The 27,427-nt window shown below is 43.2% G+C and overlaps 1 protein-coding gene across 2 annotated transcripts in view; it reads right to left on the bottom strand.

Annotated features, from left to right (window-relative positions):
• Window positions 1–27,427, bottom strand: part of LOC128759079 (collagen and calcium-binding EGF domain-containing protein 1-like) — a 35,553-nt gene that overhangs the window by 1,955 nt on the left and 6,171 nt on the right. The window contains exons 3-7 of one of the 2 annotated variants that reach the window (XM_053865738.1): window positions 1,498–1,550; window positions 771–905; window positions 557–694; window positions 361–488; window positions 176–290 (exon numbers count right to left, since the gene is read on the bottom strand). In XM_053865738.1, coding sequence (XP_053721713.1) covers window positions 176–290; window positions 361–488; window positions 557–694; window positions 771–905; window positions 1,498–1,550 — 569 coding nt within the window. Of the gene's footprint in view, window positions 1–175; window positions 291–360; window positions 489–556; window positions 906–1,493; window positions 1,551–27,427 lie in introns of both variants that reach the window. The other variant, XM_053865739.1, reaches the window with a different exon arrangement.

Below are 27,427 nucleotides of genomic sequence, written 5' to 3'. Positions count from 1 at the left end.
TTATTTAGATCCTACAGCGTACAATAATCCCCCCGCCAATATTTTCAGACACAACTGTCGTGAAAAAATATGGTATCTACTAACTCTGCCTGACATTTACACATTTACCTGCATACATTAGTTTTGGTTTTCCAATGCACCTTTTCACATTTTTCTAACATCCGCAATAAATCACCTGGTACCCCGGGCGCCCCTGGAGGACCAGGCAAGCCTTGCAGGCAAGGACTGTCAGGACCCTTTCCCGTCCTCCCCAGTGTGGGTTTGTTGCTGCTGTTGTCCAAGTTGGGTACCTGCAGGAGCCAAAACAGTTGAACTGCTGCGAGGTGTTTCTGTTCACATGAGGCTGTTAGCATGGCGTACCTGGTTCTGCGTGCTCCCCAGCCTGAGCTTCAGCTGGAGAAGACTGTTTTTCATGCTCATAAAGTCCTGACAGGTAAACGAGCAGGTACCAGAGCTCATCAACGTGTCCGACTTTCCTGACGAACTCACTGCAAGTCACGACACAATCAGATCCTCTTTTTTTCTGGTGGTGTTTTGTTGCATAACAGAATCTTACAGTTGGGCACGGGGCTGCAGGAGCGCTGGTCTGGAGCGAGCATGTACCCGCTGTGACAGCGACACAGGAAGCTGCCCGCTGTGTTCAAACACTCGTGGTCACACATGTTGGTGTCTGGGTGTTCGCACTCGTCGATATCTGCGGAGCAACAAAACACTGACCGCGGTCCAGTGGAAGGAACAGCTCGTGCTGAGAAACAGCAGAGTGAACAGACCCAAACAATATGGCGACTTGTGGTTGCGATGTCTCTCACGGTCAAAGCGATAGCCGGAGTAACACGTGCAGACGACACGGCCAAAGTTGTCGGTACATTGTTGCTCACATGGCGACGCTGCGCACACATCCACACCTGCACAGGAAGTTGGAGGTTTGTGTGTTTTTTTTTTTTTTGTAGAAAAACAGAACCGTCAAAAGTCAAGGTCAGGTATTTCAGAAACTTCGTTCTGACGTTTCACCGCAGCTTCCGCGGCTGTTGTCTGATGTTCTTATGGCGGCCATGATGCCCGGGACGTTGTGAATTGCCAGTGAATCCTCAATGTCATGGCGACTCATTGAGCAGAAATATTTTCATTACAATAACAATAGGCTAAAATGTGAGTTTAAGTGTAAATAACTGCTATTCTTCACAAAATACACACCATTTAATATATTTACATATATTATTGACGTATAACAACAGACGCTAACATCATGAGTGCTGCAGATCGAATATTGATGTTTTGAAGAAACAGCCCCCTCTAGTGTTTCAAGCGTCCCAAGACAGTCGTCTGTAAAATAAAAAGTTCCAGCTGTGCTGGCTTCAATCACAGTCCTATTTACAACGTTTGTAGCTGTTATTTCGGTTTGGAGACGTTGTGGGCTGTGATGAACTTTATTTTTTATGAACAATGACATTTTATGATATTTAATTTTATGATAATATGGAGTCACAGTTTACCTACTTTCAGGTATGCACTGGCCCATCACAAACCTGAAGCCGTCACAGCATTTCCGCCTGAAACACAACAGAGGAAAGAAGAAAAAAACAGCTGTCAGTGTGACCGTTGGTTGATGTCACCTTTAGTAGATTCTTTAGTAGACTTTAGTAGAAAGACTTTCCTTCTTAATACGCAGCTGTGAGACATATTATCAGGATATAGTTACACTAGTTTGTTCATTATTTCCTTTGCTACACTGTCTTGTTCTGCTTTAAAACTATTTATTTTTAATATAATGTTTTTAGTTTACTGCACCTCTGTCATTGCATCTTTCTTTTATACCATCTCAGCTGCCAAATTTAAGAACCGCTGATTATGTTTGGACTGTGGGAGGAAAACAGAGTGCTTGGCAGAAACATGCTCAAGTAAAGCATGAACTTGGATGTGAACCGTGAACCTTGCACTGACCTTAAAGCCCATAACAGTTATCTTGAGTTTAAACAAAAACTACAGACCGATTCAGTGAAGGTGAGTCTCATCATCCACTAGTGAAACAAACTCATCATCTAAATAAATATCAGGTCCCGGCTGAGACGTGCATGAGACGTTTTTCAAGTTAAAAAAAAAATTCTTTGGAGTAAACTGTTGTCCAAAGGATTAGGGAAACCAGTTCCCCCAAAATTGATCTATGGTGTTTGGCACTAACACGTGCAGAGTCATCGCACAACAATCCACCACATGTTACACACATCACAGATGAAAAAGAAGAGAGACTGGGAGTGAAGCAACCGCACACATGAGAGAGTTGAAGAAAGGAGGAAGAGGAAGAAGGCTGCTTCCAAAATCTGGAGATTTGCTGAGCCGCATTTTCAAAACCCCTTTTAAAGTGTCATTCCACATGATCCATTTGTCACTTGTTTCAGCTGCCTTTGGACATTAAACTGCTCCTCACTCATTTCTATTTTTATGTGCAAACGCTTGGCAAAATACTGGGAATTCTCAAACAACAATTACAGATCACTTTAAGACCAAAAGATTTAGAACATAACTGGCCTCATAACAAAATGTCTGCAAGTTATTGGCTGTAACAGTAAACAGAGGATTTCAGAGCTTTAGGGACTTCATCCGAATGTCATTCAAAAGCAGAGTTTAGATCAGACAGTGATCTTTCACGGTCCATCTCTTGAGCATCACCAGGTCCAGTCACCCACCTTCCTCCCTCCCCCGCGGCTCATCCAAGCGGACAGCCTGTTGAATGCCTCCATCTAGTGGTCGATTAATCTGCTTCATAAGCAGATGCTGCAGCTTTTTCCATACAAAAACATTTCGACTCGGTCGATTCAAGGTCAAGGCTCCTCTGGGTTTGGACCAAACCAGAGTCCTTTCTGTGTTGAGTTTGAAGGCCAGGTCCAAAATCAAAGGTGCACTGGTGACTTCACTTTTGCTCTCATAAGAGCATCCCTCACTTCAGTCGCCTACGATGTTGGAACCTCTGACTTACCTTTCCATTGAGGCTTTCACTTTTCACGCCCCATCATATTCCTCCGTCAGTACTTCTCCCTCAGGTTCTCATGCCCTCTTCTCGACCCAGTATCCACTTTTCCTTGTAAACAGCCAAAATATCCGGAACATACAGTCCCTCTGGATCTTTCATGGGCTGTTTTTTACTACGTTGGCAGTGTCCTCTGTTTGGATTCAAGATCGGCTGCTCTCTTCTTGGACTCCTGGGCCTTTAAAATGAGATCTACCTATCTAAATATCTAAGCGGTTTTCTTTTGTTATCTCAACCCCTCTTCTTTCTTGAACATGTCCACCATTCTACAAGTATTCATTGAATGAATATGAGTTGTGTTACCACTTGATAAGCAGAATACAATTAGAGCGGACGTCCCTGAATGCATCACGGCACAAGTGAGATGATGTGGTTCGAGAAGCACCTGACTACACACATTTAACACACACATCTGGATCAACAACATGTGGCTTCCTGTGGCTTTCAGAAAAAAAAGAATGAAGCTCCATTCAATGGAAATGTGAAACAAACTGAATGTGAGTGCGAAGCTATTTATAATTAATGAATAATAATGACAATATTTATTATTATTCTGCAAGATTCATTCATTTTAACGAGAGCCGCTCTTTCTACGTAAAAAACAGTCATAAACCAGAAACCAGTCCACGTGTTTCTATTCTTAAATTGGAAGGCAGAATACGCAGCAGCTAATTTTCAGTTTTAAAAATACAGAGTGAAAAATAAGAACTTGAAATTACTTGCCTCCAAATGCATTTCGAGTTGATAATGAAATAATAAAGTTACTGTACTGTAATTTACTAAACTGGATTCATTACTTGAACTGATTGTTTTTTTTAATGAAGTTGACATATATATGTATTTTTCTTACCTATTTTTTGGCCCGAAAAGTAATTTTACTAACATATGAAACCAGTTACAGCGATTCAAGGCCTTAGTGTGAGTTAGCACAGCAAAGCACTCCAGTTTGGGATCCAAAATCACACAAGGAGCTGCTCATTTTCCTTAAAGTTGGGGTTCGCCTTGAGCTGGAGTCTTAACAATGTTACACCAAACATGCAGCTGCGAGTGCCGTTCAGCAGTAGATTATAAGTCAAACTGCAAATTAGCAATAGCGGCTAACTGTATCGCACAGGAGCTGCTTGTGCTTCTTCATTATTATTTCCTCTCAGGGGGATGAGTGACTGGCGTCTCTGCTGGTCTTGCAAACAAAGATCTGACTGAAATTTTGTGGAGGAATTCATGTTTTGATTGAATCACTGCTTGGATTGACAGAACATCAGAACAACACCATTCTCTCTTCATGAAGGAGCGAAGAGCCTGTGCTTCCTGCCAACTCTTCAAGAAAAAGGTTCATTTAAACTTGAGTGCACTTGTCAGGATCGAAGCAAATAAATCCGATTTTGATTCATTTTTCAGTCGTGGTATCCAGAGAACTGCATTCATGCGGAGTCTCATTTAACCGTCTGAATAATAAACTTGTTTTAACAGCCTACTGCAGTGCACTTTTGGAAAGAGGCACCATCTTTCTTGGGATGTATAAACGATATATTCCATTTGCAAGGATGTTGACGGTGTGTGGGTTGGGGCTGAGTCCAGTTGAGCCTTTTAATGTCAGTCAGGTTCCTTTATCAACTGGAGTCCTGTTCTGCTTCACTTGCTCCTGCGCTGAAGACTCGATTTACGTCCACACTGGCTTCTTCCTTCACAGTGGACTCACTGGCTGTAATCGCTGTGTTGACATAATCTCTCTCTTCTTCTTATTTCCAGTCGACATATTTCTGGCCTGGTGCTATCTTCTCCACCAGATGAGGTGTCTGCCTTTTCCATCTCTATCTCATTCACATCCACAACTCGGCCTTTCCAGGATCAACACGGCCCTCTTGGCCTCTCGAGTGCTGAGCAACAACAATTGCTACCTGGAGACTCGGCAGAAGTCATCGCGTGGGTCAGAGCTCTAGCACACAGTCGCACAGCCAGAAAATTGTTTTAGATCAAAGTAGGTAAATATAGCTTGCTGGTGTGTGTGGAAGGGCTGCTCTCTTTAACAGATGTGGTGGCAAGAAAACGTACTCAGCATCTCTAACCTCCAAAGAAAAAGTATCTCCATCTTCAACGTTCTTTTTTCACTCCAAACCACCTGGCCTCCCGCTGGGAATCAAAGACACACGCTCACTCTACCAGAGTGATTGTCGGTCCCACTAGTGGGAGCATGAGGTGGTATCAAAGTTGCTCTGGGAATGAAGGCAGAAGATCAGCTTAAGGTGAGCTACTTCTCTCAATAGTACTGTTGAGACCACCTAACACTAGGAATGCTTCAATGTGCATTTCTGATCTTTCAAAAAAGGCAAAATAACTACAATAAAAGGCAAACTCATCACTGAAAAAGTCGATGTGGGGGTCTGAAATGATGCAGATTTATAGCGCTGGAAATCGTGTTCGATATCAAATTGATCTAAAACAGAAATATCTCTCAAAAACAACTGTTCTACGTCTAAAAACATTCACAATTTCCAATGCAATTAATCACTGTCGCCTGACTGATGTGTCTTTATAACACAACTGACATCACTAGTTTCATATTTAATGAGTGTTTGTTTTTCTTTCATTTCTGAACATGTTTGCGAATCACGTCCAGAATCTGACTCATGAGTTGGACCGGCATATTTCATCTCATATTTTTACTGAGTTGGCTTCAGGTGAGAGCGATCGGCAGTGTTTTCCTAACTGCGTTTGTAAAAACAAGCACTGGACAACGTGGTGCTACGCGATATCTACGATGACTGTGGAAACGTTCAGATATCAGTGTTGCTGTACCTAAAACTCAGGATATTGTGACTAAGACAGTATAGCTTGCAGCTGCATTCTTCAGGTGGGCGGCCTCTGTTACATGTTATGGCTCAACCTGCAGCTCGCACTCTAATCTCCTGATGATTTTTCTGGCTTTGCGAGCTTCTTTTGGGGCGTAACACTTGACATGATTGACTTTGGTTTACACAGTTTTAGAGGCAGTTTGTTCAGGGTTTAGAAAAGCTTTCATGTCAGTGAGGACGGTTCTGAGATGTTGGTCATGTGTCGCAGACCCACTTCTTCATGACAGTATTAAAGCTTGCTCCATTACCATGAGGCAACTCTACTATACTTACTGCTACTGTTTATGTTTCAGTCGTTCAGTCATTACTGTAAATTCTTGACTATAGAGCGCACCGGAATATTAGTCGCACCCACTAAATTTGAGCAGGAAAATAGATTTTGCTCATACATAAGCCGCACCGGTCTATCAGACGCAGGTGCAGTGGTGCTGTCTGCACCGTAGAAAGGTTAAAAATGCTTTAAAAAGTGCTGTAAGAGTGACAACAGAGTGTCTGTCGTTGCTCATGTAAGTGAGTGTAGCCACTGCCTGTGGGAGGGGTTACAGGAGGAGTGACAGAGTGAAGAAGTGTGTGTCCAGCTCCAAATGTGCGGTCCTGTACAGTTTGGCTGTGACGGAAAATAAACCAAACTAACGCTCTGTTTGCAACTCGTCTCATTCCTGTCCGAGCTCCGGCCGACAACGGGACATTGAACCCTGGAGTGCTCGCTCCAGCCCTGGAGGTGTGGCGACCACGCACCTCTCCTGTGACACTCGACCACAGTCCAGTGCGGAGACAGGAAGCTCTAGCACTAGATTTGAAAATGGTGTCCAGCCTTGACTCCTGAAACAAACTGGGCAATTTGCTGAACTTTAATCATGAACTTGTCCCATCACTTATTCACATTAAAGCGCTGTTTTCAAACTCGTGCCCGAAGTTCCGACACCACAGATGGTCTCAGCTGCTGCTCATCACCTCCAATCTCACAGGAAATCGGCTCTGTCAAAACAGCGCCTTTTCAGTGCTTTAAGGTAAATAAAAAGCCTCTGATTTCATCGGCTCCGATTTCATCTGATTTCATCAATATATTTTTAACATACATATATTTTTATATCACAGGATTCAGACCACAAGAAAAAAGTAGCGGCTTATAGTTCTGAAATTACAGTATGTTTTTACTCGTGGAGAGGAAATACAGCGCAGGATGAAGAGATGGAGATACCAGAGAAGAAGAGGAGAGGAAGACAACCCGTGAGGTTCATGGATGAGGTAAATGGCGAGGATATGAGTGAGTAAAGATCGTAACATTATGGCAGCAAGTGATGGGATGCTGAAAGAAGACAATATATGTGGTCAGTTACTACAGTGGGCTAATAACTCAGATGCTATGAGAAGAAGTTGAGGGTGGTGGAACTAGATTCCACATGCCTGGCTAACTAGGTTGCAACCGGCGCTGTTTAGCAGCAACCACGAAACCAAAGCTGGAAACACCGAAATGCCAATCTTGATTGTTCCAAGAGACCACTAAAAAAACGAAACATTTATTAGCATTCACAACTGTCATTTGACTACCTTTCACTTATACCAGATTCTCACTTATCAGTCATAAGATGAATTATTCACATTTAGAATCTATGTTTGCTGCAAGACAGGTCAATAAAAAATGATCGAGCCTTGTGGATAATATGGTTTTTGCTCAGGCATCTACAGTAGAGTTAAGTTTCAGTGTAAAAAAAAATCTAAATCAATCGAAGAATGAAATAAAATTAAATGAATTTATCATTTTTCATTATTTAAGCTTCAATTTAATGTTTGAAAGGCAACTTTTATGACACACGAGACCTTTATAGCCACCAAACCAGTCCAGTCTGCCACTTGCTGATGCCGTATGGTGATGTATACGTTCAGCAAGGATTTCCTGGAGGCCTGTCTGTGCAGATACATCGTTTCTGGACTGAACTGAACACAGAAGCAGTCGTGATCCTGTCACCATGAAGAAAGAACTGTACTCACAGAATGTGATGAAGGTACTGTATATACAGTAGATGTGTTGAAAGTGCACCGTCCTTGAGACGCTTCTGTTTATGTGATGCATCACGGAAGGTCCAGGCCAATTCTACCAGGTCTACCGACACTACAATGAAGTGACTTCAACCCCAGGCCTTGAGGTGTCGTCTGTTGAAGTATAATCTACCTCACTCTGTTCCACTTCACTGCGAGTCAATTGTTTCATGTGGCTTCATACAGCTCATGACCCTCTGTATAAAGACTTGGCTGTCAGACCACTGTGGGCATTGAATAGGATAGTTACTTAACATGTCAATATTTGCTATAGAAAAATAAATTTGAATGCAAAAGAGCCGCTAAGAACCGAGCTGGATCAATGGTGGCAACGACCACTTTTCCAGCTGTAGTTGCAGACTGAGTGGGTGAGACAGGCCCTTGTTTGACCCCACTCTGTTTCACCGAGGACCATCACGGATGCAGTGGTAGAACCAGCGAGACAGGATCCAGAACAGGCCTGGCGCTGGATCACTTTACACTCCAGATTATGGACTTAAGTGAAGCTTTTCTTTCTGGGGGGTTCAGAGATGCTCGCTGTTAGGCTCTCTTTTCCAGTGTCGCTGTGATTCATCAGAGCATTCGCAGGCAGGAATGCATCGTGAGGACAGGAAATCCATTAAAAGGCCCAAGGAAAACCCCTGCACCTCCGAGACCCCAGACCCAGACAGCACCAGGGTCCCGGGAGCGGGGACCAAGATAAATGAGACTTTCCACACACGACTCTTTAGTCGCTCCGTGCTCGCCTTCGAGTCAGTGTTGCAGAACTGTCGGGGTGTTTCAGGCCAGTCCGTTTGGTGAATGCGCTTTGAGGCATAGGCACCAACTGACAACTGTTCAGTTGATCACAGCGTTTTCCAAAACATGTGCTGCATGTGGGAAGCCTAACTGTAGCATCATGTAACGTATTTTCCAACTTCAACGTCTTCTTTCCTGTCATAGCCAGCATTCTCCTTTACCCGATCTTGATCATCCTCCCAACTTACACTAACTCTTTCCCTCCATCCTCACATCAAAAAACCTGGTTGTTTTCCTCTGCTTTTTAAGAAATTTTCTTCATCTCTCCTCGGTATGGGTCCAAAGTCCAGCTTCTATTATTCACTTATTATTATAGTCTCCTCTCATCTCAAGTTTATTTGCCAGTTCTTCATCATTTTTTCACCAAAAGCTTCACTGTTCATTGTGGTACAGCAGGTATTTCAGGTATTTCAGTCTCACTTGTCAGAGAGAATCACATTAGTTTCCACTTTCTTAAAGGAATTCTAATACTTCTCCCAAATTCAGATTAGTGGGGATTACTGTGGTTCATCATATACACATATTTGACAGTCCACATCTTTCAGAATCTGTTTTGACTAGAAGGTCAGTGTCACAGGAGGGGTTGTTATTCTCTTTGAATATTCATTTATAGTCAGCAGTCGGAAGCTAGCAGTCACTGAAATCAAGACTAGTTGTGTTTATTTAGACTTTGGGCATCAAAGTCGCAAAATTACGAGGGGCAATATCGGCATATTTTAACAAGTCGAGCTGCATACATGAAGCTTAATGTAGCCATTGCTTTGCACAAGCAGATGGTGGACACCTGCAGCTTCAATCTGAGCAACATTTGACGGCGTGTTTACATACAACACAGAGAGAAAGAAAGTGATGGCAGCGCTGCTTCTGTGTGTAGTTACAAATTGGACCCAATTCACGGTCAAAACTGTGACACAGACGTCACTGCAGTGATGTGCGCTTGTGATGAGTCGAGGTATCATGAAACAGTTTTGCAGGCTTGAAGAAACAGTGGAGATGACGCGCTTGGTTTAGACACAATGACGTTGCATTGAATTAGTTGTTCAAGTCCGAACATTTTAAAGCAGACAGTGCCACCAAAATGAGGACACTGTTTCATGAAACCTCATCAAGCTGTACCTTGAAAGGTGAGGACTATTGGTCAGATAAACATCTGTAAGGTAATATATTCAATATGGCTGCCACCTAGTGGCGTTAGATGAGTGAATTTACTTCCATCCCAAACTTTAGGTCATTCTGAAGACTATTCTCATAAACAGTACTTCATTACTCACAGTTTTCAAGCTACCGTCTTTTGAAAGAGTCAAATATGTCAAAGTTGAATATTTCATTGAAAAGTCGTATGGAATGAAAGGAGTATGTCTTTATTGTGTATATTCTCATTCATCTTAGAAAAATAAAGACCTTTCCAAGGATTTAATTCGGATTTGTTATGAGGGTGGGAGTAGGATATCAGGGAAGATGCTCCTCTGGTCTCATGATAAGAGACAGCAGGGGACAGTTCTGTTGAGTCGAAGGGCCACTTGTGGTGGAGTGGGTTTCAATTTTGGCAGGCACGAAAAAACAGGCAAAGATTGCTCACATCAGTCAGGCTGGAACAGGATGCAAAAACTGGAGGTCAGCAAGTGGCCAAAACAGGCCGAATATACAGATCAGATCAACAACAGCAGAAAGCAATCCAGCCGATGAGGGAGAGTTCGGAGAGGTGGATCATCATGGGGCCGGATGATCTGATCATCTGGTGGATAGCAGATGATCCGGCAGACATGTTTTGATAAAAAGCTTCAGTGTGCACAAGATTTGCTTTGAATAAAAAAACTAGTCCTCACTGTTGTTCTGACGGCCTGATGGTAAGACTGAGGGAGGAAATGCCACGAGTGGAAAAATGAGGGAGGACAGCATTGACAGGAGGAGGATGGTCTCAAGACAAGGATGAGGGTTGTTGTCAGCTGAAGCGTATCCTCTTGGGAGAGCCGAGGGAGGAGCGCAGGAAGTGGAGCTCAGTGGAGGTCAACGGCCTCTTGACACGCCAGGACACCAGACCTGCCATGTGTGTCGGGCCCGTCCGTCTGAGGGATGCTGCCGTGGCTGGTACGTGTTGCAGATGCAGCATGCTGTTTTCATCATCACCGGGTGCGGGAACTTTGGGCGGGTCGTGTTGCGTGTGGAAGTGTGAGGTGGAATTACAGCGTTGATAAGACCAATTATGAAACCCTTTCTGGTCGAACGCCACATTCTTATATAACGCTGATATCACTGTACTTTGCTGCTGAGGATTAGTTTTGCTTCAATGTGTCTGTAATTTAGTCTAGTTCCACCAACTGTTGGTCATGTTTTAGTTCTCCTGCAGTCTTTGGACTTTCAGTGAGTCCAACCAAAGATTTTTAATGTGTAATAGAAAATTTAATTTCAACTTTGGCAAGTGGATTTCAGTTTACGTTGAACTCCAGTCCAACTGTCAGAACCTCACAAAGGTGTGATGGAGCCTGTGCAGCGCTATTGCTAGTGTTGCCTTATAATTGCATGTATGCGTATCCTTTCGAGCCTTGTGTGAGTATACACATGTGGAGGTGTTAGCCTGGCGGCCCAGAGTGCCTCCTCTCTGTTTATTTGCTCTGCCAGTCCACTTCCAGGACCTGGCCTCGGGGGACACATCAGAGGTCTGCACTAACAGAGGCCGCTTTGACTGGGAGCACATGAGGCCTGAACTACTCCCAGTGGAAGCAGGTTGATCTGAACCCTTCCTCCCCTCGCACCCGTCGCCGCATCAGTTTCACTTCTTTTTTTCCCATCAATAATCGTAATTGTTCTTCCGCACATCTTGAGATGGAACAACTGATATTGAGGGTGAAGCGCCAGAGTGATAAACCACTCAGTCAAAATGAAAGTTTGCTCGTAAAATCTCTGCTTTCAGTTAGTAAGGCTGATCTAAGCCCAACACCAGTTGAGGACAATCACGGCGCAGTGTCTTTGGATCAGAGGAAAAGTTTCTACGCACTCGGCCTTGGATGATGGAAGCTTCGGTTGGCTGGTCCAAAAAACGTAGGAGGTCTTGATGGCGCCAAAAGAATCACATCATCTGCAAAGTGCAGTGTGGCTTCATCACATCTGTCCATAGTTAGAAACCAGTGACGGCAGGGCGCCCTCTTCATGTTACTGTTTCTGATCACATGGTTCCATGTGTTCTTTACGTTGGTATTGCTGCTCACCAATATATCCACCAGGGGGACCAACCCAGAGTCAACAACAAACATGAGGACTGTGGAAGAAATAATGATAATGTACCTCTTGAAACAAAAAGGGAGAATGAAGGCGAAGTTGTAGGAGGTCGGTAACAATGGCGAACTTCCGCCATTGTTATCTTTTCTTCATCTCTCATTAGAGCTATGTATCGGGTAGCAACAGCTACACTGCCTCCCACGGTAGTGTGGTGCTGCTCCATTTGGTCCATGTACATAAGCTTTGTGGATACATGAAGAAATATGGATGAAATGAATGCAGAGCCTGGACAGAAGGCTCCGTCCGTAAGGACCATTGACCATAAATGGGCTTTAAAGCTCCAACCTTCTGCCAGAAACCCTGACCACACTCTGACACAGGTCACTAAATATATATTTTAAAAAAAGAATTTTCTTTGTATTCATGAGCTTTGCGCTTGTGTTGAAGATACTCAGCCATCTTTAAACCAGAAAAAATGTCTGACTGACATAAATTCTCACCCGTAAGGAGCCAAATATCAATACTTATCAAGTGGGCTTTTGAGGTACTATATGATGTACTATACTCACCAGGTACAACTCATATGAAGTAGTGATGAAACCTCTAGTGACTTTATTATTGCTTGAGTTAAACTAAATTTCAGAGCATCACTTGTGTGTGCGAAAAAGATTCTCAAAATCACACTCAAGATTATGACACACAAATAGAACCAGACTTTTGGTCGCAGAAAGTCCAGCAGCACAGTTGTGGCCTGGCACCGAAGAGTGAAGCAACCAGGATCAGAATTAGTTTGTCCTTGACCTTGCTTTTACCATTTTACTACATGAGACATCAACATATAATCCAAGAGCTCTTGTCAAAACTCTCCACTCATTCCGTCTGTTTCAGACGCAACACAGAATTTCTTTAAAAAGGTCAAGCGTGTAATGCTAACAAATACTTATACTTATTCCAACACCAACTATTCTCACAGAATTAAATCATTATCTGATGTGAACAGGCAAACTATCTCCATTAGACGTAAAATTGGATTCATATGCAGGGACTTTTTGGTTACTGTCGGCCTCAATAATCCTACATGATGGAAGCCGACATATCGTAGCATGTACGTTTAAACCGCAGGTCGCTCATCATTCAAAGCTTCTAGTGACGTGACTTTGGCCTCAGAGACAGCGTGGATTATTTCCAAACTCCACATTCCCCCCTCCACCTCCCGATACAAAGACCTTTTCCACAAGTCTGGCGCTGCTCCTCTGCTACATGGTCAAGACCCAGACCCCTGCTCTCGAGATGCTGTGAGAAGAAATCCATTTCTCTTTGAAGAGTTCAGGATAAAGTACTCTTAGCCTATGATACTATGGCCTGCTGCAACTTGTTACTCTTCAGCCACTCACTCTGTGATTTTCAGTTTTTAATAATTGCCTTTACTAAACATTGATTGTTCCGTTTTAGCAACAGAGAAAGTTTCCTCATGTCCCAGGAGGATCATGCTAAATGGGACCTCTGCAGATCTTTATTTGGGCTTCAGGGCAAATGGCTCTGAAAACCTATGCTTACAAGATTTTTCAGGTTTTATTAATCACCATTTTGTTTTTCTGCTTTTTATTTTCATCATATTGCCAACTTGGACTTTGTTTATTTCCACTACACGAAAAAATCTGTTGGACTTGAACAAACGAAAAACCATGGAACCCCAGAGGGATGGAAACGTTCGCCAAACTTAAACTATGACTGAATATCTGAGAGCACATGGGAGAACTAGACCGGTGAATATTCATACTTGGACCATCTAAGTCCTCATGATAAAATCTTCATCTGCTTTTTTGCTGCTGTCTTTCTCAGTCAGGCGCAAACCTGGGATTTGAGTTTGGTGTCATTACAGCTGCGTAGAACAGGGCAATTTCATCATCATTCAACTAACAAGTGCTCGCCACTGGTGTGTGTTCGTGTGTGTGTGTGTGTGTGCACACGCATGCACAAGCATGAGTGCATGTCAGCATGTGTGTGTCGAGTCACAGCAGGAATGTGGATCTCTGACCTCCTCAACGTCTTTTGCTGACAGAAGGTCATGTGATCACATCTCTAGGAATCTAGAGTTTGATGGACACGAAAGATTAACTGCTACACATCCAGTCACGCACACAAATGGTGTTTTCACCAGAAAAAAAAAAAAATCAAGTCTGGGGGAGTAAAATACGAAATTCTGAAAATGTTTGCCATATTTTTTTGTTTCATTCTGATGCTTTGTGGCAGTCGTTGATGGTTGTTGTGCATCTTTAATGTCTTGTTTATGTGTCAGTGCCTGTCACTGTGGGACTAATAAAGGCCATCTGATCTAATCTAATCTTGGAAATGTAAAACTGTTTTACATGTATTTATACACTTACACGACTTCTGGGAGGGCACTAGGTGTTTCAGATGTTCCTTATGTCCATATTATTGGCTTGTATTAACTAATTTATTAAACTATTCTTGCATGGCATTTTTCATATTTCATGTGTTTTTACAAATGACCAGGATTATAATCTCAATTATTTTTCTCATACTACAAAATTACTACAAATTCAAGTTGTTTATGCTTGTTGTTGTCGTTGCTGTTGTGTGTGTGTGTGTGGGGGGGGGCATGCGTGCGTGTGGTTCAGTGATGCTTGTGGTCACCAATTCTGGGAAACACATTCTGCTTTGAGTTTACTACTATATTTTTTCCAAGAGTTTTTTTTCATGTATTCGCCCAAAACAGTTTGTATTCTTTTTTATTTTACTAGAAAGTTTCAGTGGAAATTGACCTATTTAATGGAGGTGATGCATCATTACACTCCCAGAACTGAATACAGGCCACTTGAAATTCCCAGTCCCACTGGTTTGATGCAACACTCATCAAACTGAGGTCGCTCTGACACACACACACACACACACACACAACATTCCTGCAATGTAAAACTTTAACTCTCCGATCATTTAACCCACAGGTGCTTTGGATTTCCATTTGTATTTCCAATCCAGCCTGGAGCACTGACGACCAAAGCTGCTTCAGTTGGTTAACTCAAGGATGCCTGGTTGTTTTTCAAACCGTGATAAGAGAAGAAGCGCGTCAACTGTGATAAGGACTGAGATACGAGAGAAGACGTGCAGTTATGTTGTGCGGTCAAGCAAACAAAACGTCCTTCATTACTGACGATGGAAGAAAAGCTGTGGGACAAGAAGCCAAAAGTACTCAGCGTCCCAGGCAGGTGATGGGGCTTCTCCTCCGTCCTTCAAGAAGCTGAAACTACGGTGCTTTTAGTTCCTCCAATCTCAAGATTCCAGGATCCCTTGAGGGACGTGGGGACCAAAGACAGCAGGACATATTGGGCTGAGTCCAAACTAGCGGATGGGGATTTGGTTTGGGAGCTATGACACCCACAAATCAGAAGGCTACCACAGTAGAGTGATGGCCCTTGGTGATAGAAGAGGGCGCCACCATGAGGAAGCAGATGACACAATCTTGATGTCTACAATGATGTGAGGACACTGAGAAGCAACGGAGTCTAAGGGAAAAAAGGAGGAGAGCCACATACAGGGTTACAATATGATCCAGTGAAGGCTCACAATGCTTCCCGCGCTCCGCAAGGCTCGAGCACACCCTCACCTGGAGCGGTTTCCATCCACTGAAATGCCTTTGCCTCAACACGCAACACTGCCTTTGTCGTCAGTACAGGGCGCAAAAGTCCACTTTCCCAAAGTCAATGTCTTACGCCAAGGGAGTAAGGATGGGTTGAAAAAAAACAGTCTTGACTCTTCATTTGGACAAAGCATGATCTGTCCTGCTATGGGAATTTCTCCTTTCATATTCAGCTTGTCATAAAAGAAGCCTCATATGAAAAATAAAAAACCTGATTCGACCAGGCCGATCGCGATCCTCAAGGGGCGACACTGAGAATGAAAGTTAAGATCTGAAAGATTTTTGGGTAAGAAATCCTGCTGTCGGGATTTATAACTGCTTTCAGCCGTAACGGCAAAGCTGTTACACTCTCCACATCTACTCTCCCTTTCCAAATCTGTTACATGAGACAAAGCCTTATGGATGTCAGCACATGCGCCCCGCCGGGCTCCGTGACTTCAAACAATGGCGGGGCAACAATGTCTTCTCGGCCTGTTATGTCGGACGGTGATTTATTCGGTTGAAGAATTAACATTGACAGTGCAACCATAAAAGAGCTAATCTGGAGCAGATTGTTCTGCAGCCGCCGCGCTTGTCCAGAGGGCTACTCAGGTGCATGCTAATCAGAAAAAGATGGAAGGCGATGACGGTAAGTTTTTGGGGCGAGCAACAGCCCGACAATTATGCGTCTGTTAAATACAGGAAGTGAACTAGAAAGAGCTCGTAAAAGATTTGAACAAAGCCTACTGTGAAGTGTCTGCGCTTTGATTCCAGCGTGTGAGAATATTTCCTCGCCTTCGCTGGTCAACATCCAATATTTACATAAAGAAAGGAGAGTGGGGTTGAAAGTGGCTGGTCCCAGTGGACCGTGGATGCAATGCAAACAGTCGATAAGTGGATCATGTTGGAGCCCCCTGACGTGTGAGCGGTTTCCACTTGGCAGACCAACAGATTTCACCAAGCACTTTTGAACTCAGGAGCAGCTCGAGAAGGTGACGAATTAGTTTGTCCAGTGTGTTAATGGCGAGCGGAGAGAGCTGAAGACAGAGCTGTCAGTGCCGCGGTGAAATCCTCACCGGATGATTTACGGCCGTCCCCCGACAGGAACACACACGCGCTCGCACACCGCTGGCACATACATGTGTTTACATTTATCATATTGCTGGAGTGCAGAGCTGCAGACATTTATTAAGATGAAGTGCACATATTGACTGTTTCGCACACACATTTATGAGCGTGGAAGAGTGATCTCATTCGTGCACACCTGCGGCGACGCACACACACCGACATAAAAGTTGAAAAGTGAGCCATATCCAATCCAGACGTCTATCATGCATAACAAAACGCACATGGGTTCGGCGCCGACACAAGCACCGCTCATAAACATTTGGTTTATCGGAATGCAACACAAAGAGTTTTATTTAAATGCCGCAACCTTCTTGAAGGCAGGAAAATAACCCAGATTATATTTCAATATATTTCACAAAATCTGCTTGATCAAGCTGAGACATAAAAAACTAAATTGTTTTATTTTGTAAATATATGGGTGTTTAAAACATTTTTGAGGCTTTTTTTTTTTTTTACAAAGAACTAACTGTGTTTTGATTCAGATCATAAAATGAAGTACCAGATATAAAATGATATTGGGCTTAGACTTCTCATGGAGAAACAACACGTTTTTTTTCAGATGTGTGCAGTAGTGACGAAATCCTTTAGGTTTCCTTTTTGCCCCATCAAACAGGAGTAGATTGTTCCTTCTGAGCTTCCTCCTCAGTGCATCATCCAGTATTCTAGTCAGTGGTAAGCATCGACAAGTCAATAATTGTTGTCCCTAGTTTTCTTGAAGCTTCACATACACCAATTATTTTTGGTTGTGCCCACCCCAGGAAGAAGTAAACGATTTGCACCGACAACAATCCTCCGTCTCTGTAAATAGTATTGTTTGTTTTTAAAATTATGATAAGTACACCTCTGCACAACACTGTATCCTTGTTAATATTAAAGAAAAGAAAAAAGAAAGTAATACAGATCAACTTACAATAAAAAATAACTTTATTAACATTGTTTTTGTCAGTAACAGAAAAGACTTAAAGTGCATCAGTTTGCCTGAAATTGAAAAAAGCAAATCATGAGTGGATGTGCAATGGCACTTCATGCTACTACGGCAAAAATGTATTAGTATCGCTCCACTATTTGAGAAGGACTGACCTGAAGTGAGCACCTGGAGCAGTAGCTTGGAGAAAGGCAGAATACAGGGTCTACAAATTGTCAAAATATATATCAATAAAACAGGAAGTTGAAATGATTTCCAGCTACTGTTTTGTGTAGTGAGGCCAGTCATTAGAGTCACCACAATACTTTCACTTCATGCTGTAGTCGAGATCACCAAGTCGAGAGCAAGACCGGAACAGACCAAGGCAGAGAGAAGACCAACAGCACAGAGGGGCGAGACCAAGACCAAACTGAATACAGAACACATGTACAAGCTGGCATAGTGAATCCAGAACACAGGTGTAAAACTGAATCCCAAAAGAGCTAAGACCTCCAATCCAGATGACCCAGTAGAACACCACCCAAATCACATCCCTTGCACGCACTTACTTCCATTTACAAGTTACCAGTTGAAGAGCTACAGAACAGACCAGGTCATCCCTCAAGCATCAGACGTGGTCCTGAGGTGGTCCATCATGCACTGCAGCATTGGAAGCTCTCACGACAGCAGCCTACAATAGCAATTACTTTATCATTCTACATGGATCTCATCTGGTCATAATTTTAAAATCTGATGTGATAAAAACCACTGTGTTTTGATGGCATTAATTGCATTTCAGTTATTTGGTGGTTTTGTAACAAAGGTGCTTCCAAGGTAAAACCTACATGTCACCCATTGGAATTCTCTTATACGGTGTAAGCATCTCACATTGGGCCAACAGGGGACTTGTGGGGACCACTCCTAGGGTAAAATTGGACTCCCAATAGGGGGACGCAAAACTGCATCCTGAGGGCCACAAATGGCCTGCGAGCCAAGCTTGACCCTTGGTCTATAGCATGGCCGAGTCTGAAAAAAAGCTGAGTCTAAACGTAAGTGATTCGGAGACCAAGACCTTTAAAATGTGGCCTTGATTCTGGTCTTGAGACTTCGACTTCTCAACTGGCATGTGGTCCAGCTGAAGTCGACTTGCAGATCTTATTTTCAGTCCCCTGGTGATTGATCAGATTGTTGTTGACACGCTATTGTTCTGGCGTTGCTTTCTGTGGCTGTCAACATGACCCGGGTTTCTGAGCAAGGGTTTATTTGAGGAGAGTTGCTGGGCTGAGTCCTTCAAAGCTCCACTTATTTGGGAGGGATTTCTTCTCGTCCAGATCCGTTTTCCCCTCTTACCTTGAGAGCGCTGCCGTCATTTAACCTAACGTTACCTCTGTGTCCATCTGGTTTTTATCCAGTCCAGATCACAGCTTCACTCCTCTGGTTTTATTAGACGATCGGCAGATCGCCTTCACGCCACCTGAATAAAAGGTTTCATCACCGTAAATTGCGATCAACCTCTCATACCTGGTGATGAAGCAGCAGGTGGATCGTAGACTACTGTGTGCGTGACACAGTCAACAGTGTCTTGTGGAACCTAAGTCACTGCAAACAGTAAACTGTTGAATATTAGGGGATGTTTTACAGCTTGTAAGGGGGAGGGACCCCTGACTTCACTTGTGAGTGTTGCAGCCACACACCAGCATGAGAGAGGGTGGAAACACACACACACGCCTGCTTCTCATCACCTGATACAGAAAAGAAACCGCTGTCTTTACAAGCAGATACAGTTGAATACCACTTCAATGATGTGATTCATTCTGGCTGGTGCTTTCTCCGCATCTGCCTTCCATGTAGCAGCTTCAGGAGCTAAGTAGTGTGGGAAAATACTTTGACACACATATTCGGCTGATCCCCATACCATCAGCACTTGCTATCTGGTGTGTTAAACTACAGGCCTGAGGGCCAAATCTGGCCCACAGAGTCACTTTATGAGTCTTTACGTCAGTTGGAAAATAAAATTTGGCCCTGATTTAGTGAGACACTAAAATAGTATGTCCAACGAACACTACTGTAAATTTGCTAGTGAAAATAAATGTCGACAATTCAGTTGGTCATCGATGACTATCATGTGTTATGAAGCTCAGAAGCACTTTGCTTTGAGGTAAAAAACAATAAATGTTTTAAAGGAGTGACAGTTCAAGGGACTTGACTATGACTTTTTGGCCTCTAGTGTGATGAAGTTTTTGACACCCTTGATTTTGCCTTAAAAGTATGACAGCGGGTTCAGTTTAACTTTATCTATCGTCCCTCTATCTTCAAACTTTATCTGTTGATGGTTATTGAGGTTGTCATCAGAACCAGAACCAATTTGAAACTATCATGCAAAAAAATACATTGAGTACAGGATCTTCTTTCAGCACTGTCATTATCGAAAATAGATGCCACGACATTGTCAGAGTGAGCAATGAATGCCAGCCATCTTTAAAATATGGAAGTGCACAACCAATGAAGCAGAAAGTTGGATTTGTCTGTGGAGATACAATGGACGCAAGGTGGAGAGCTGATGGTGCTGAAGCTTACAAACCTGGTGAAACACCTGATGTCAGTCTCTCAGAATTCAGGGGGAGTGAGTTTATGTTTACTATGGCTAGTGTCACGCTACAGCAAACACGAACTGCATCAGCAGAGGTTGACAGAGAATTTTCACTGAACAACAGAGGCACTTGAATGCTGACCCGGCATCTTCTTAGTTGTAGAGTTAGTCGCTGTGAAACAGTTCAATGTCTACCGCCCCCACCTGGTGAGTTTGAGTGCAATAAAATGGGACACCATTGTGAATGAAAAGGTTGGACGTGCGCCCAGTGGACCCAAGTTTGTAAGGTGAACACCCGACAAGCACTATCAACAACAATACTCGAGGGTTTGCACTTCTGGAAAAGCCGACCCAGCAATCCCTAAACAAATTCAGTCTCACTTGATGGAAAACACAAAATAGATCTGTCCGTTGACAGAATCCCCAAAGATGACTAAGAGAATAAAACAAGATAAAAGTAGACAGAACACCGTTGGAAGAAGAAGAAAATTTTAAAATGAAGAAAATACCCAACAGACTGTTCCACTGTGGTGTTTGTGATCCTCAGACAAGGTTGGACGCCACTTGCATGCAAGTGAGCAAAACATTCCGCCTGCTCTGATTTCCCCTTCGTATGCTTTTTATAGATCTCTACAGCCAAACTCCTGCTGAGCACCGTGCTCATGCTGCCAGCACGCAGATTTATTTCATCTGGATTTTAATAATACCTTTACAGTTTCACAAATTAATCTCTTAATGTTCCACCCCAAATAAATATCTAGTAAGTTAATAATACTATACATTACTCCAAAACTAAAGATGCATCAGAGTCAATATTCTGGCTAATTCTTGGCATCGCAGCTGTTTTACAATGCCCAAGATAGATCCCAAAAAAATGACTGGATTCTACCACAGAAATGAGTAAACACATTCACGAGAATACCTGGGAACTATACAGAAACCTGGTCGCATGGTCTGAAAGAGACACATCATCAGGTCATTTGGGTTGGACAAGTTCTCATTCCTGGAGATTCAGGCATGTCTGGTCAATCTCAGGCAGTTGGGCTGGTCATGCGAGTAGGACAGGAGGGCTGATAACAGGCAGCTGCAGAGGTAGCAGGTGCCCCAGAGTTGTTATAGCGCCCCCTTCAGAGGGCTACCTCCAGTTGACCAGCCAGGTCACTGCAGGGATTTGAGAAAAAGGAACAGAGGACAGTTGTGATCCGAGGGGACGAGACAGTTATAGTTCATTGTAAACAACCCATCCTCACTCCCATGGTGTTGCTGTAGGGAAAGTGGCTTTTGCGTCTGATACTAACAAAGGCAGCTTTTAGCGTTGTATGTTGACGCGCTAGGCTTTCAATTGCGACAGCTTTCCGCAGCCTTCCCCGACACCGTGGGGAGTGCGTCATGTAGAATAGAGATGGAGGTTCATTCTACACTAACGTCATAAAGGGAGCAAGAGGTGTTGGCCGTGTACTAGATTCCGTCCCTTGGCTTCTGCTCCATCACCTTCTCCACACAGTCCTGTTTCCTTCCAGTGAAGCCGCTATCTTTGATCACCTGCTTGGTGACGGAACACTGGTCATTCAAGTCCCATTATCTGATTCTGCTTAGCACTTTAAACTTTAAATATGTAAATATGTTTGGGTTCATTTCAGTCTATTTGTCGTGTGACATCTCAGAGCTTTTCCTCATTTTATAAGCGCTGTTCTGGCTTGATATCTGCACGCCGTGATTCCAACCTATGTCAGTTTTGAATCAGCAAAGTTTTATTAGACAATTCCCAGCAACTTCCACCAACAATATTAAGCAGTGCTGCTCCAGTGTTTATTGGAGGACATTTAGGAGCTTTTAACTTATTTACCGAGAACATGCTGAGTTGAGGTGAAAACCAGGTCTGACGCCATAAAAGCCGATGGAAACATGGAGGAGTTGAATAGTGAGCGGTAATCCCAGATGATCTCCAATTACAGTGGCAAAGAGCAAAGAGTTTACTCGCACACAAAACACAGTCAATGACACAAATATGGAAAATCCAGCTCAAATAGAGTGGTTCACCACCTGCTGATGTTGACTTCTGAAGAGTCTCTTTAAGCCTTAAATATGTCCGCGCCACTCCAGGAATGTGGCTCCATCATTATTCAGTATACACGTGTGGGCAACAAGAGAGCAATGTGTTCTGAAGGACCGGCCAAAGAAAGCTCCTGTTCTTGTTTGTATGCATGAAGGTATGCTGGTTGGTCGATTCTTCTTTATTTTAATTTCAGTATATTTTTTTTATTTCTATTTTCATTGATGAGGTTTGAAAACTACTTCTACTCTCCGCACCAAACTGTCTCAGAGGTCATTCAATCCTTCCATCATTCCGTCAGTCGACATCTAAGCTCATCTGTTCGCTGTCCCTTCACCAACTCAACTCGGGTGTAAAATGATCTCAGACCCTCTGTTGTTGACTTTAAGATTCAACTTCCGAGTTCTACACATCCTCCTCTCTCAGTGGGACAGTGGCACCATGTGTGGCCTCATCGCAGACTAGTTCACACGAGGTAAAATAAATGATGTGATGAAGAGATAATTGTACTCTTCATCATGAGTGTCTTCACATTGGCACATAGCTTCATGTCAGAGGACATTCACTCCCTTTGACCCCACCTCAACCTCCATGTTAATGCTCCAGCTACTAGACTGTGGCCTGGATTCTGTCTCCGCTCGGCGATACGTTAGAGCCCGACTGGAACGCCGTGGAGATGTAGTCCAGGCTCCGACTCAGTCATTCTCAGTCAGGTTCCTGTGATGAACATCAGCGCTAGCCAGTGACACGCGGGGCAACCGTGGGTAAGTGGGTGGGTGGGTGGGGAGCATGTTACACGCAGACGTTGAGGGGTTCCATGAGAAGCGGGTGTCACGGCGGATTAATAAACAGGCTCAACAGCACCAGGAACAAAAAACAGCTTCATTGTTTGTGTGATAGAAGTGTTTTCATTTTAGACAGAGCTCAATGGTGCAATGAGAAACACATGGACTTGTTCCTGTAGAAACACATTTGACTACTACACTGAAAGTTGTAATAATTAATAGTCAAGATGGAATACAACTAGAAAAACAGGCTACTAAGTAGTTCATCACTCACATTTTAAAAATAAAAGCCAAAAATTCATAGTCACCATAGACAGCCCACACACAAACTCAATAGCACCACCTTTTTAGATACTGTTGTGTGGGTGGGGTTATGAGCAGTGCTTGGAAAACATGGTTCAGGAGGAAAATTAACATCTGTCAACATCAATAAAACTTCACATCAAAACTGAAATCATCACTGTGTGTTTCTTCCTTCATCTTTTCAGAAGCTGAACCGTCTTTGTTGCGCTGGTTTCCAGGAGTTAAACGCTCAGGGGTGACAGTTCATGCTTGCTAATTCATCTTCAGATAACAAGTTTTCAAACAAATACAGAGGAAGCCAAAGTGTGGTGATACCAGACCCCTGCAGAGTCACCGAAGGTAAACGTGTTTAATCCTCGATGATTGACTGCAGAGGTACTTTTCAGAAAAACATATTGACACACCACAGTGTGTGTTTCAGCAGTGAAATAACACAACATTGGCCCTAAGTAGATTTTGGCTCTAGTAAAATCAACATCAGGGATTCTGCTGCGACTGTCGCTGGACAAGACCACGGCTCAAGTCCTAGCAAAGCCATCTCTGGTGTGCCAGAACAAAATCATGTAAGCAGAGAGTCAGTTTATAGCCCATGTTTTTCATTTTATCTCCAACCAAAAGAATACATCCACGGAGAAACTCTGGGGAACGTGTTTATTTTCTCTGTAAACAGAATTAGAAATGATGAAAGATCAGGAAATATGGACCACAGCCTTCTATCACAGCACTAGCTGCAGTATATCCAAACTCCTGTTAGTTTAAACGTACAGTATCTTCCATCTCATGACAGGAGGAGAAGGTTATGTCACTCCAACTCTACTCCATACACACTAGGGCAGTGTATTGGCAGGTATCTTGCAATACATATCCTGATACTGGAGTGGATCTGATACGGTAGGTTCAGCAATATATTGTAATGACAGCCATAATTTTAAGGAGGGAAAACAGATAATACACTACAATATTATGCGCATGAAAAGGTGTTTGTGATGATGTCAGTTCAGTTAGACTTTCACTTAAATTCCACACACCAACAGAGTGAACTGGTAATTGACAAAATCCAGTGTACAGAAAGAAAACCCTACCCACATCCACGTATCTGTGCATTAAATATTTATATACAGTAGCCAACATAAAATATCAAGACAATATCGTGCAATCATTGCAAAATTTCAACATAAATATCAATACAATGTTGCGCAATGAAGTATCACAATATTTGTGTGTATCAATATTTTCTATCACAGCGAACACACACACCCCTGGATTTCAATGTGGTTTCAGGGATTCAAAAGAAATATGTTAGAATGACTTGTTGGACATTCTAGGAGTGAACTATAAGAGTGCTGACCATTGTGTTACACTCAACTCTCATCAGACGGTTTCTGAACGTGCAAGTTCTTTCTCATTGCCACTTGTTTCTTTGCAGAGTTTTTATTTGCTGATCGCCGTGGAACATGATCCTGCTCATCTACACTGACGTTTCTAGCCCTCAGAACCCTGACTATCATCAACTCCTCCAGGAATTTAACAAAGATGGGTCATGAGCTTGTACTAACAAGAGTGCTGAGTCATTTCCCACCTGGTCCTGGATCAGGTCTTTGAAAAATAGCTGCATCATATTCTCATATTCGTAGTACATCATCATATTCTTCACACTTAACATTGCTTGGAAGCATGTAAATCTCCCCACAGTCCCGACCAACTGTTTCTTCATTGGACCATTGATCCCGCACCTTCACTAAGAATTTGTATCTATCTCTATGTTCTAGTCTTCCACTCGTACTACTACAACCAATTGTGTGTCTATCCCAATAATTTCTATTTTCTTCATTTTGACAGTTTCACGTTGTTGTTTTTTAAATTTATTATTGTTATTTTTACAGCTTCCTGCCATAAACATTGACCTTCCTCAATCTTCCGTGGACATCATCTGCCCTCAGTGAGTTTGCTTTGCGTGCATTTCTGATTGAATCATTCTGTTCATACTCTCCATTCCCTCCATCATTTGGCTCAGAACTTTGCAGACTCCCTCTCACTGTCCTCGGTAATTTCCTGAGACACACATAACCCTCGACACTGTTCAGTTCCTCATTGAACAGGTTCAATTCCTCAACCCAGATAGTGATTTCTCACAAGAAAAAACAGCTGTAATAAAACCAATTTGTTATTGTCTAAAATGACTCACTGACTAATCCATCCTCTGATCTGAAGACACCAATGAATTCATCAGAATCATGTCGGAGTCTCGCTCAGGAAGACACCCTCACACCACTGCTGTGGTCTGTCATGATTCACATGGCTGGTATTGCAGCCAGAGCGCTGCTTGTACTTCAAGAGTGAGATGAAACTCTAAACGATAATGGAGCGGACAGCAGATTAGTTTTGTGGCGACCGGCGCTCCGGGAGGTATGGTAACAATAAAAATGTGTGACGTTTATCATCATCAATCACTGCGAGAGTTGCAGTTCACCGCCTGCGTTAGAAGAATGATCTAATCCAACAGCGCGTCAGTCAACAGATGCGGTGGTTTTTCCTGTCAGCAGAGGATCCCGCAGCTTAGACTGTTTAGCAACAGACCGAAACCAACGGCATCTCCAACCTGTTTCTAACCACCAGTGCAAGCAAAGACAACCCAGGCAGACGTGTGGATAAACATGTTAGCTCACACACGCTCACGCAGTTCCGACGTGACCGTCAGACGTGTATATGTGGTGTGTGAAACCTGACCTCCAGACGAGGCAGAAGAAGAAAGAGCAGAAGAAAGAGAAGTCAGATCCTGAGCTGAATCACTCACATTAAAGCCACAGAAAAGCAGCAGGGGGAGATTTTTATGATCAATAGACAACAGAGCCGGTAGACATCAGTCTGGCTGGTGAAAACAGCAAAGGTTTGTGTCGGCACATCGCCACAAAATATTTACATGTTCTGCCTTCAAAAATCATGTCTTGCAGAACATGATGCCAGTGTTGCGCAAGAAATGTCAAACTCAAGTCAATTCAGTTCTTGAGGTGGAAGAGGATGAGACTCAGCTACCCACATTTATGTTCAAGAAGACTTGGGTCATATCTGAGTGACCTGGATGAGCTGGTCTCACAGGATGGCCAGACCAGGTCGGGTTCCAAGGAGATAGGGTCACTAGGAGAGGCTCAAATTCAATCAATCAAACCTCAGCACCTACACATCAAGGAAACCGTTCCCATGTGGGTTTCAGTTCTCCATGTCCGACTCGTAGAAGGCCTCATGGTAGACCCAGGCAAGCAACCAACCCTGAGTATGTAGCATCTACTGCGACACCTTGTGATTCAGAGTTCACAAAAATGATAAAATCTCGGAACAAACCTGCAACACCATCATATACAAAACTCTTTATAAAACACCACAGCTCTAAATGCTAATACTATAGTTCCAATTGGTATCTGTGGTAGGAAAACTCTGCCTAATTTTGTCACAAACCTTCAGAGAACCAGGCTCCGAATGCAAGGCTGGAAAAACTAATTATTGCGTTACTCCACTCCAGAAACTGGAATTTATCGGACTACACGACCTGGATAATACTAACTAACTAACTAACTAACTAAGCCAGCATTTGGCAGAGTAGCTCGACTATGGTCGGACTGGGTGATGTGCGGCTGCGCCAGCTTCAGTTACGCAGCGGAAATAAACAAACTCCAAGACCAATCGCAGGTTAGTGATGTCTCATAACCTTCTATACGATTGAGAAGTTGCAGCACGTGTGTTCCTCGGTCTTAGCCTGAATCAGCTTTGTTGTCACTCTAGTTGTCACTCTGTGTGTGTGTGTTGTCCCAGTATGTGTGACGGTGGACTCAAAACTAGACAGAACACGAAGCTAACCACTGTGTGTGGTAAGAATCAGGGGTAGCAATGATAAATAAAGTGAATCTGGAGAAGCTTATGTTGGTGTTTGAGTTTCTGTCCATGATCCACAATGAATAATATGCAGGGTTTGGTTTTTAAATTCTAACTAACTATCTAAACATGAAGGGGGACAATAGGTTTTCGCTGTGGCGATACAGTATCCACCCAGTCTGTTACTAATCTAACTGTCATTAAAAGGCTTCATTGTTTCCTCAAG

The sequence above is a fragment of the Synchiropus splendidus genome, chromosome 5 (genome assembly GCF_027744825.2).
Source record: "Synchiropus splendidus isolate RoL2022-P1 chromosome 5, RoL_Sspl_1.0, whole genome shotgun sequence".
In the NCBI taxonomy this organism is placed as follows: domain Eukaryota; kingdom Metazoa; phylum Chordata; class Actinopteri; order Syngnathiformes; family Callionymidae; genus Synchiropus; species Synchiropus splendidus.
The sequence above is the reverse complement of the archived record's forward strand: the minus strand, read 5'-3'. Positions and strand labels throughout refer to the sequence as shown.